Raw genomic sequence first — 12,803 nt, 5'->3', positions numbered from 1 at the left:
ATGACTTCAACTGCCCTTCCCATCCCAACACTGACATGTCTGTCTTCAACTTTCTCCATGGCTATTGTGATGCCAAATGCAAACTAGAAGAGCTGCTCTTATTCTGTTTGGGTCACTTACAACCACTGATGTTGAGTTGAATTTTCCAGTTTCAAGTAACCTACACCTGTTGAGTTCTATCCCTACTCCCACTGCTCCACCAGGTTCTCTTTCCTTTTGATCACCTTTTGAGTTAATTTTCCCTCCTCTTCCTGGCTCCATTTATCTATTGTTCCCATCCTCACCTGCTTCCACCCATCAGGAACCAGCTGCTGTCCTAACACCTCCCCCCACACCACCACCCCGCCGCACACATACCATATAATGGCCTTCTTTCCTCCTTCCCCTTGACATAGGGTTTCCATCAGAAACACTGACACATTCCTTTTGCTCCCGCAGATGCTGCTTGACCTGCTGAGTTCTTCCATCAGTTTTTTTTTTGCTTCACGTTGCCCAAAGCACCAAAAATATTCCATCCCAAAAACTGGTGGGTAGTAATGCAGCATTCAGTCAAATTCAACCTGCGTGTACAATATTTCCTTGTGAAGGAGCATGTTAGTTAAGGTCGATGCTTTGTCTTCTGGATATTGCCAGGCAACACACGGTTTACAGCAGCAATCAGTTGATGAAAACTACAATTGTAAGCTGGCTGATTTTTCTCCTCTTTAGCCCTGAGACTAATCTCAGTGTTTTCACTGAGATCACACGAGCAGACATTGCTGCTGGGGCTTACAGATGCTGCCTTTGTTTGTGTAGCTATTGCCTGCATACGTCATTTCAAGATTCAAGATTGTTCATTGTCATTCTCCAGTGCACAAGTGCAAAGGAGAATGAAGTGATTGTTACTCCAGATCCGATGCAGCATGAAAAAAACACAATGAGCATAAAAACACAATCAATATAAATATAATAGCAATCCTATAAAACACACTTTACAAGTAACTGTAAAATGGCAGTGCGTAGGGGGGATAGGCTGTGGAGACGAGTGTCTGATGCGGATGTTGGGGTGGTTTAATGAGTGGCGGTCAATGTGCTGTCTAATTTGTAATGACCAGTGTGTGCAAAAATCTTTGGCTGTTCAACTTTTTTGCCCAGTGACAACAACACGTGTGCGAAGAATAATTTCTTCAATAAGAACAGTATAAATAAGCCAGTTCTGAAATCTACAGGCAATTCATCGCAAACTCCATGTTGTCAGCACTGTTCGCATCAGAAACCAGAAAAGGAAATGTGATTGTGCAGAATTGTAAAAATATACTTAACATGCCAACGAGGTACAGGTGACAACATTTTGTGTGCAGTTTAAGTTCCTTTGTGTGCTAGTAGCAAAAGATGTGGGACATTGGTGGGGGTGTTGATTAGCTTGACAGCTTGGGCGATGTAAATGTTCTTGATTGTCGTGGTCCTAGAGTGAATGCTGCGTAGCCTCTTCCCTGATGGGAGTGGGCCAGACAGTCGATAAGCAGGGTGGGTGGGATCCTTCGTGACCTTGCTGGCCGTTTCCCACCATCTATCTGTTTATATAATCTTGATGGCGGGAAGCCTGGTGCTGGTGACTTTTTGGTTGGCTTTACTGATAGGGATGAAGACATAGGGGTTGTACTAATTTTCAGTTTATTTTGTTTTTGTCATGACTGACACCAATTTTATTTAACGAAGCCATAAGTTATTTTAATGGGGGCTTCATAGGAAAATATTATTTGTTCTGTGTGGTAATGAAGTTGTAAAGCTGTCTGCTGAAGCCTGTTTATGATTTTGCTGTTAAAGTGTACTTTCCATATTCTGTTGGATCAGCACAATGGTAAACAGAACCTGGGGTTGTTTTAGCATTGATATGCATTCAGGGGATGTGCATGTGCTGCCAATGTGGGTATTTACTGCCTCTCATATTTTCTCTTGAACTAAAGGGGCGGTTAAGAGTCAACTACATTGGTGGGTCTGGGATCACATTCAGACTAAACTAAGTAAGGATGACAGGTTACCTTCCTGAAGAACTAAATGAACTAGATGTAATTTACTGCACCCAGTTGTTTCACGGAGTCTAACAGGCTTATTTAATTAAGTTCTGTTTATTTAATTAATTTCCCCAGCTGCACAGTGGGATTTGAACAGATTTCTGGACTAGAGGTCCAGCATTCTATCCGTCAGTGCAGTAACTTACTCCCGATGGTAACATACTCCGCCAAGTACTTATCCGCGTAGTGAATAATCTGGTCATGAGCTCACTGCTGCTTCTGGTGTTTTTTGTAAGCTTCCATGTTTTCCACATTACATTCAGTGCTTTTTGTACGTACTTGGTAGCTCTAATGCAGGAGTTCCTGACCTTCTTTATGCCACAGACCAATATAATTAAGCAAGAGCCTGTGGACCCCAGGGTGTCCACGAGACTTGAGGCAGCCTGTGGATATTGAGGAACTATGATAAATGTAAGTTTGCTCTTCATTTTGTTAGTCTGGAGCTTATATTTTTCTTTGCGTACTCCAACAGAAATAAGAGAAGCTTTTCGAGTTTTGGATCGCGACGGCAATGGGTTCATTTCAAAGCAAGAGCTGGGCATGGCCATGAGATCCCTGGGCTATATGCCCAGTGAGGTGGAACTTGCAATCATCATGCAGAGGCTGGATATGGATGGTAAGAGCATACTTACACAATGCTTTTCTGTATGTGAGTGTATAACTGTGAGTTTGTATTTGTGAGGGATAGAGTAAAAGATTCCTCTGATTTTTAAAACATTTCAATACTGAATTATTTAATTGCATCTTACTGAAAAATTAAAGGACAGTTTTCTCCATTATTACAATGGAAAAACTGGAATTGTTTCTCCTCAGAGCAGAAAATAAGAAAAGTGTTTCAAATCATGAAGAATTTCAGTGGAATGCAGTTTTCAATCCCCTGCACAGATTTAAAACTTCAGATGGCTGTGAAAGATTCAGGGGCAACGTTCATCTTTTTAAAATACTGTTTGGTTCAGATTCAGAAGGTACATCCTGACGGATTAGAAACATAGAAAATAGGTGCAGGAGTAGGCCATTTGGCCCTTTGAGCCTGCCCTGCCATTCAGTATGATCATGGCTGATCATCCAACTCAGAACCCTGTACCTGCCTTCTCTCCATACCCCCTGATCCCTTTAGCCACAAGGGCCATATCTAACTCCCCGTTAAATATAGCCAATGAACTGGCCTCAACTGTTTCCTGTGGCAGAGAATTCCACAGATTCACCACTCTCTGTGTGAAGAAGTTTTTCCTCATCTCGGTCCTAAAAGGCTTCCCCTTTATCCTCAAACTGTGACCTCTCGTTCTGGAATTCCCCAACATCGGGAACAATCTTCCTACATCTAGCCTGTCCAATCCCTTTAGAATTTTATACGTTTCAATAAGATCCCCCCTCAATCTTCTGAATTCCAGAGAGTATATGCCTAGTTGATCCATGGGTAGGGGGATTGATGGATATGGATTCACCAGTGGGCTTCCAATGGAATTCTATTCAAGTGAAGGATTGCAGGGAAATGGGGGAAGAAAGTCCAGAATAGCGATGCTTCTTGAAGGTGGCATGCATTGCAGCCACTGGGGAGGAGGTACAGGTGCCCGAAGGCCCAAAGTCATTGTTTTAGAAACGGCTTCTTCCCCTCTGCAATCAGGTTTCTGAACAGCCTATGAACACACGACTACTTCCTCACTATTCCTCGTTTGCTTTACTTATTTATTTCTTGTAACATAACAAATTTTAGATCTTGCACTGTACTGCTGTTACAAAACAACAAATTTCACCACATAGGTCAGTGACAATAAGCCCCTTCCAGATTCTGATAACTTTCATGATTCTGTGCAAACTTGAATATTTTATATCTTTGCATTAGTCCATTCCTCTATAGTCCTTGCATTAGTTACTTCTTATGCTGTGTGATGGTTATAGCTGGTTTTGTGACAATGCTCTGACATTAAAAGGAACTTATGGCAGTTTGGTCTACAAGGGTTTTCATTTGGAAACTTGTGAAGATGTGGAGGAAGATCATGAGGGGTTCAACAGCCATGAGCAGAGAGGAGCATAGATGGCTAACTGCGTGAAGAGTTGAATGCACAGACATTGCCAGTTACATGGACATTGCTCACTGTCACGCATAGCTTTGAAGTGGGTGGCCGAGAGGATGCAGGCTCATTGTCCCTGAGGCGCCTGTTACTGTGCCATACCTCAATGAAATAAATAAGTAAATCATCTGTAACACTGAGTGACCATTCTACTTAATCTCCTGATTGTGTCTGCCCTGGTTTAATACCACAAGGTTCACAACGGTACTAAAGTAATGCTTGAGTAATTTCTGGGTATTCTGTCCTTCTGGTGACGAGGAGATTGCACTATACAGTATCAACACCAAGGGTCTTACCGATGACCGCTCTTCGCTAAGTGCTGCAGCTTTCGCTCTGATGCAATGGATACAGGAGAGAGAGGTAGAGATGGTCACCAGATGAGGGGTAGGCATGCCTGTGTTCTCAGAGGATGTCCACCAGCATCCAGGGCAAAATGCCAGGGGGACAAATTGCCTCAGAAGCCCAGTGAAATAGTAACACACGTACAGTGTGCTGGAAGAACTCAGAAGGTCGGACTGCATCTACGGAGAGGAATAAGCAGTTGACATTTCGGGCTGAGACACTTTTAAGTGATATAGTAACATTTATTGTAGTTGGTAAAGGAAACAGAGGTGACACAATATTGGGGGAAATACAATCCTGACACGAAATAACCCACAGACTAAAGCCCATCCTTAGGGCCAATACAGTGTCATTATATTAAAGAGTCTAATTAAGGGATTTTCTTTGAAGCCAGAAATAAATTTATGCAAGTGTTCTACAACTTTTGATAATGAATTATTTATTGCCAATGGTACCTAATTCTTGGTTGCATTTTATTTCATTACCTGAATTTGCCTAAACAAATGATTTGGCTTTGAGATTTATTGCAGGATGGACACCTCCTGAGCAAAGTGTTAAAGGCTTGTTAATCAGAATTCATTTTGGAATACTATGTTGACCCAGATGATAACAAAAAAGAGATTTATTTTAGGTAGGATCCTTGTTAAAGAAATAACTTGGCCAAATTTCCATTTGATTGCATTATCCACATGAAATAGGATACGAGAATAGGATGTGAAGGAAATAGAGACTGAGATTTCAAATATTTATCATTTTGTGTATTAAAGTAATTTGTTATATTACAAAAATCTGACAAATATGGGATAAATAATTTGATACAGTGCCCTGCTGCTGTATGTGTAACTGCTTTGTCATAATTATTTATGTTCCTTGCGGGCAAACTTATTTGATCCCAGTATTTGAAGAATATAGCGTTGCAAAAAAAGTAATATACTTAGAAATATAATTGTGTTATATACCCGTAATTATATGTACAGGTGCAACTCGTGTAGAATGTGGAGTGCAGTTGGCTGGGTTTCGAGATTGTACATGCAGCAAATTTGCTGATCCTGCATCTGACTCTTCTGATTTTTAATGTACTTCTGTATAAAAATACAAGCACCTAATTGGTGTACTGACTTGATTCAGACTGTATGGTTATGACCTCTTTGATATTTTCTACTTTTCACATCAGGAATATGCTGTCTATTAAGTTCCTCCAGAAGAGAAAGGCCATTAAAATCAGTGGGAAGTGAGGTCTGGTCTTTCAGAAAATGATTACTCAAAGCTCTTTTCTTTGATTGCTACAACGAGAATGCAGGGAATGTGAATTACAGAGGCAGTCTGCTCATGCCCATTCTTGCCTATTCAGAGTAGTTGGGAATGCCTGGGGACGACTGCCTTCACAGGCTGTACATCACTGCATAACAGTGATCAAGATGCATTATGTGCTGGAAAATGAATTGCAGTTCACCTGAACTATTGTGCAAATGTACTGAACAATTAACTGTGAATGTTCAGATATATTTATTGGTTTCTTCATGAAGCAAGGCAACAAAAGGGGGCTATAATTCCTCCATGTTTCAAAAATACCAGAATACCGAACAACATTGAGGGTCCAATGTTGCCATATGATAAATTGCATAACTAGGAGATTTTAACCATTAATATGCTGTTTTTTAACCAATATAAACTTTATTCATAAAGTGGTACAGCCTTTAAAACATTTTTTTAAAAATATTTTTTAAAAAATGCTGTTTTTTTAACCAATATAAACTTTATTCATAAAGTGGTACACTTCTTCAATATTTGAGGGCTTCTTCACTCAATCTGGCCCAACTCTGTCCACTAGTGGAAGGACTTGATACTGAGGGTCCTCCTCCATCGAGCCCTTGCTGTGACTACGCTGACTATCAGTGCATTCTTCACCATTTATTCCTGCACCCAGGAATGTGCCAATTGCCAGCATTCCTCTGTGGATGTCATGATGTGCGAGCAGACCAAGGTTGGCTAACCCTAATGGTCTATTCCTTAGGACATTAATCCCATTGCCTCATGATGTTTCTTTTGGTAGCCTTTTAGCTCATGGTGATCTAACAATACACATTGCAGGGATGAATGGAAACTTGGTAGTCTAGGGAGCTAACATGATCATTAATGAGTAAGATAGTGGCTCTTTGAAGAGCCCAGCAAATGTCCAGATGGATCACTATGCAACCCAACTGCTTCCCCCAATTCTTCCATCATAGCCACAAACACAAAACACAAGGAAGATATTCAGTGCTGAAAAGTATTATCTTCCTCTTCCAATATAATAATTATCTCCATTGCCTTCCGCGGTTGAGTGCTGTAGATTTCAGATTCTCCCTGTCCATGTGCTGCTGGAAGCTGCTAAGAAAGCCTCAGATCTGTGCTATTTGTAAAAAAAAATTGACAGTAGCCCACTTTGTATGAATATTCAGCAATGAGAAAACTCTTGCTACCTCATGCTTTGTATTTGCCACATTTACTGGTTGGCATGGAAACAAAACAGATTGTTGGCACATTTACAAAGGTCACTAGTTGACAAAGTGTACCACAGTCTACCTCTTTGATGTTCTGAGTAAACAGTGGAGAGGAATAAAGAAGCTTTATAAAGCAAAGTATTAAAATGGAGCACCATATTTGCATAGCTTACCATGGCAATTTTTAACAGACCAAAAGGCTTTGGTCATTTTCTAAGCATGAGAAAGTCTTCAGATGCTGTAAGTCCAGATAGCAATGCACACAAAATGCTGAAGGAACTCAGCAGGTCAGGCCACATCTACAGAAATGAATAAACAGTCAGTGTTTCCAGCCGAGACCCTTCTTCAGGCAATTTCCTTACAGGTTCAGGTAATGGGTGACACCACATGCACCCGCTTTATCTCTTTCACCTGTTGGGTCCTAGCAGACGTCTTTGGATGGACTTCTGTCCCAAAGAGTCTCATCCTTTGCCACAATCATCCAACAGGGAAAAAAACATAACAAAGAGTAAATGATATATTTCAGTCCCAGCCATTTGCTTTCTCATTCCAAAGCATTCCCTTAGATATCTATCAGCACTGTCAATCTTTGCTAATTTGCTTAACACCTTGAACCTCAGCACAAAATCAAAAACATAATGATTAATTGGCTTTGAAAAACAAATATTCACTGTTTCTACAGTTTGTGGGCAAAGCAATTTGTGATGAAGAAATAATCATATTAAATTGTAATTTCTGTGGCCAGAGCACTTTTAAAATACAGAATGAAAATAAAGATTTTTTCATTTCCACGCAGAAGTTTTTCAGCCATCTACTCTAACAAAGCCTACAGAGTTTTGTTTTTTTTATACGCCAGGTTAAAATCCTCTTTTATTCAAATGTCTCAAAACAAAACTTTGGTAACTATGGTCCGCAAGCAGTCATCTATAGGGCTCGGCAAAGCTCTAAAGTGTCACAGTTGTTGAAGGGCAGTGGATATTTGTGTACAATGCTTTGTTGAGGTACGTGCCTCCCTTTGTGTTGAAAAGTTGGGTTGTATAGAACATAGATGCCAAATAGACCAATGGCATTCCATTGCTAATGCTGCACTTGAATGCTGTCTATGAAATATCTTCGCACATAACTTCTAGCAGGTATTTATAAAACAACCAGAGCTATAAGACCAAGGTGCTGCTCACCTGTACAGTCCCAACCACTGTTACTGCTCCCCTTTTCTGGAAGAGGTTCACAGGAGACTGGCCAGTCCTGTTTTGAAGATCTTGGTCACTTCAATATGCCAGAAGGCAGAGTCAAGCATAATTGTATTAGATTAGATTAGATTATGAGGACATGCAGTCCTCTTTTATTGTCATTTAGTAATGCATGCATTAAGAAATGATACAATGTTCCTCCAGTGTGATATCACAGAAACACAAGACAGACCAAGACTGAAAAACTGACAAAAACCACATAATTATAACATATAGTTACAGCAGTGCAAGCAATACCGTAATTTGATAGAAGAACAGACCATGGGCACGGTAAAAAAAAGTCTCAAAGTCTCTCGAAAGTCTCAACATCTCATGCAGACAGTAGAAGGAAGAAAACTCTCCCTGCCATGAGCTTCCAGCGCCGCAAACTTGCCAATGCAGCATCCTGGAAGCACCTGACCACAGTCCGACTCTCAGTCCGTCCGAAAACTTCGAGCCTCGACCAGCCCTCCGACACTGAGCACCGAGGACCATCTCTGCTGAGCGCTTCTACCCTGGCCCTGGCTGCCAGCAACAGGCAAAGCCGAGGATTTGGGGCCTTCCCCTCCGGAGATTCTCGATTGCACAGTAGCAGCGGCAGCGAACCAGGCATTTCAGAAACATAGAAACATAGAAAATAGGTGCAGGAGTAGGCTATTCGGCCCTTCGAGCCTGCACTGCCATTCAGTATGATCATGGCTGATCATCCAACTCAGAAGTTTCTCCAGATGTTCCTCCGTGCTTCTCACGTCTGTCTCCAACAAATCAGAATTGTGCACGGCATCCTACTTACAAATACAATATCATTTCACCGGAGAGTCATCTTCTCCTCCCTCCCCTAGCTGAACAGCTGAACAGCTCCCTTCCCTAGCTGAACAGCTTTGGAGAAAATATCTAAAGACCAACCTTACCTGAGTGCATGCCTGTTCACATCATTGCAATCTTTCTGCAGAATCTTTATGTAGAGGGGAATGAAGAAGCAGGCATATCTTATTCAGCCCCACTGATGAGGATGAAGTGCCATAAATTAGCTGGATAACCCTGTGCTGAGCTGGTAGAGCTGGAGGTGCCATTCTTTGCATGTGACATTGAAGATCTGCTCTTCAACACGAACATAAAGGCTATTTGGGGAAAAATAGATTGTGTCGATTGAGGGAAGCTTGCTCCAACTTCCCGGTCAATATTTACCTCTCACTCATAGAACACACATTCATTGGGCACTTTGTTAAGTAAACCTGATCATTAATGTAGCTCTCTAATTAGCAAATCATGTCATAGCAACTCAATGCATAAAAGTATGCAGCCATGTTCAAGTGGTTCAGACCAAACGTCAGACTGGGGAAGAAATGTGATCTGTAACTTTGACCAGGAGCAGCAAATCTGCAGGCATTTCAAGAACCTTTAGTGATAACAGAAGCATTGTAATATAAGTTGTGATGGTGAGAAGGGGGGCAGAAAGCAAAGAAAATTTGAAATGTGCTCTGGAGAACTTCCTTGACCAGTATATTTTTGACCAAGCGAAGATGCAGACTTGGTTCTGGGGAATGATGGATGCTAAATTGAATCAGTGGTTGTGGGGAATACTTAGGGATCAATAATCATGATGACAAGAGCTTTGGAATTGCTACAGAAAAGGAAGCTGGCCACTCTGAAGTAAGAAGAGCTTTAAAAAAATACAGTTTTGATGAAGTTCAAACAGAAGAGGCTCTGATAGGCTTTTTAAGGAGAGCTCATAGAAGATGTAAAAAAAATGACGAGTGACTATGAGAAAAAACAGGCAATCAATGATAACATGGAATCTATCAGTATTAGAGCAGGCAGTAAAAAAAGTAGTGGTGCCGATCAGGGATTAGAAAGATCAATTCACAGAGGCTGAGGTATAGCCAAAGTAAGATAACAAATGTAGCTAGAGTTTTAGCAAAGGAGGAAATAGAATCAGAATCAGGTTTATTATCACCGGCATGTGACGTGAAATTTGTTAACTTAGCAGCAGCAGTTCAATGTAATACATAACACAGAAGAAGGAAAAAGAAGAAAAATAACAATAAATAAATAAACAAGTAAATCAATTACAGTGTACCTATAATGAATAGATTAAAAATCATGCAAAAACAGAAATAATATTATATTAAAAAAGTGAAGTAATGTTCATGGGATCAATGTCCATTTAGGAATTGGATGGCAGAGGGGAAGAAGCCGTTCCTGAATCGCTGAGTGTGTGCCTTCAGGCTTCTGTACCTCCTAACTGATGGTAACAGTGAGAAAAGGGCATACCCTGGGTGCTGGGGGTACTTAATAATAGACGCTGCCTTTCTGAGACACCGCTCCCTGAAGATGTCCTGGGTACTTTGTAGGCTAGTGCCCAAGATGGAGCTGACTAAATTTCCAACCCTCTGCAGCTTCTTTCGGTCCTGTGCAGTAGTCCCCCACCCCACCCCCATACCAGACAGTGATGCGGCTAGTCAGAATGCTCTCCACGGTACATCTGTAGAAATTTTTGAGTGTTTTTGTTGGCGTACCAAATTTCTTCAAACTCTTAATGAAGTATAGACACTGTCTTGCCTTCTTTGTGTCTGCATCATTATATTGGGACCAGGTTAGGTCCTCAGAGATCCTGACACCCAGGAGCTTGAAACTGCTGACTCTCTCCACTTCTGATCCCTCTATGAGGATTGGTATGTGTTCCTTCGTCTTACCCTTCCTGAAGTTCACAATCAGGTCTTTCATCTTACTGACGCTGAGTGCCAGGTTGTTGCTGTGACACCACTCCACTAGTTGGCATATCTCACTCCTGTACGCCCTCGCGTCTCCTTCTGAGATTCTACCAACAATGGTTATATCATCAGCAAATTTATAGATGGTATTTGAGCTATGCCTAGCCTCACAGTCATGGGTATAGACAGAGTAGAGCAGTGGGCTAAGCACACACCCCTGAGATGAACCAGTGTTGATCATAAGCGAGGAAGAGATATTATCACCAATCCATGCAGATTGTGGTCTTCTGGTTGGGAATTTGAGGATCCAATTGCAGAGGGAGGTACAGAGGCCCAGGTTCTGTAACTTCTCAGTCAGGATTGTGGGAATGATGGTGTTAAATGCTGAGCTATAATCAATAAACAGCATCCTGACATAGGTGTTTGTATTGTTCAGATGGTCTAGTTGAAAAATAATGAAAGTTTAAAAACTCTACACTCAGTGGCCACTTTATTAGGTACCTCCTGGAGCTAGTAAAGTGGGCACTGACTGTATGCTTGCGGTCTTGTGCTGCTTTAACCCATCCATTTCAAGGTTCGATGTGTTGGGCATTCAGAGGTGCTTTTCTGTGCCCAGCTGTTGTAACGTGCTTATTTGAGTTACTGTTGCCTTCCTATCAGCTTGAAACAGCCTGGCTGTTCTCTTCAGACTTCTCTCAATAACAAAGCTTTTTCACTCACAAGACTGCTGGTCTCTGGACATTTTGTTTCTCACACCATTCTCTGTAAAAGCCAGAGACTGTTGAGTGTGAAAGTCCCGGGAGATCAGCAGTTTCTGAGATGCTGAAAACAACCATTCCGTGGTCAAAGTCACTTAGGTCATATTTCTTTTTAATTTATTCATTTACAGGATGTGGGCGTCACCAGCTAAGCCACCATTTATTGCCCATCCCTAGTTGCCCTTGAGAAGGTGCTGATGAGCTGCCTTCTTGAACCGCTACAATATAACGGTTCACCCTGACAAATCTGTTTCAACCTCCCCCATTCTTTCCCAGGGATCATACAGGGATTAACACAGATACAGCCCCTTACATCTCACCTCATCAATGTCGATCGTGATGCCTGTTCACGTTAATCACATTTGCTTGAAATAGGCCTGTATCGCTTTACTCCTTTCCTATTCAAGTACCCCTCCAAATGCTTTTAAACCTTGTAATTATATCAGCCTCCGCTACCTCTTCTGGAAGCTCATTCCAAATATTCAATACTCTCTGTGGAAAGAAACTTACCCCTCAGTTACCCTTTAAATTTTTTCCCTCGTAGTTTAGTTTTGGATTCTTTTCCCAGAAAAAAGTTGATCATTTATCCTATCTATGGCCCTCATAATTTTATAAACTTTTATAAGGTAACCGTTAGCTCCCTACATTCCAATGCAAGTAAAATCAGCCTGTCCAATTTGTCCTTTATAAGTAAGACCCTCTGTTTCAGGTATCATCCTGGTTTATCTAATCTGCACCTTCTCCTGTAATGTGGTGACCAAAACTGTAGGCAATCCTATAGGTCAATCAAGTGCTTTGTAAAACTGCAACACAGTATTGCTGCCTTCTCAACATCTCAGCACAAATCGTTTTCTCTTAACTAACTACCTGCGTTGCCTCCTTCAGCGAGCATTAGACTTTTCCTGCACTAGAAATGTTGTTGGTAGGTTACTTGTCTGAGAATCGGGTTTATTGTCACTGACAAATGTCTTAAAATAAGTTGTTTTGCAACAGACGTGCAGTTCAATTCATAACGTGTTAACAAGCTTCTTCAGGAGTACCTCCTCCCTGATGGTAGTAATGAGAAGGGCGATGTCCCAGTTGGTGAGAGTCCTTAATGTGGATGCTGAACACTGGCTTTTGCAGATGTCCTCGATGGTCGGGAGCCTTGT

At 41.4% G+C, this 12,803-nt stretch overlaps 1 protein-coding gene across 1 annotated transcript in view; it reads left to right on the top strand.

Annotated features, from left to right (window-relative positions):
• caln1 (calneuron 1) overlaps window positions 1-12,803 on the top strand; it is a 452,672-nt gene that overhangs the window by 39,283 nt on the left and 400,586 nt on the right. The window contains exon 2 of the mRNA XM_072243140.1: window positions 2,527-2,670. Within this exon, the coding sequence (XP_072099241.1) occupies window positions 2,527-2,670 (144 nt within the window). The remainder of the gene's footprint in view (window positions 1-2,526; window positions 2,671-12,803) is intronic.

This window comes from Mobula birostris, chromosome 25, assembly GCF_030028105.1.
Source record: "Mobula birostris isolate sMobBir1 chromosome 25, sMobBir1.hap1, whole genome shotgun sequence".
In the NCBI taxonomy this organism is placed as follows: Eukaryota; Metazoa; Chordata; class Chondrichthyes; order Myliobatiformes; family Myliobatidae; genus Mobula; species Mobula birostris.
Note: the sequence above shows the minus strand (reverse complement) of the source record. Positions and strands in the feature narration are given on the sequence as shown.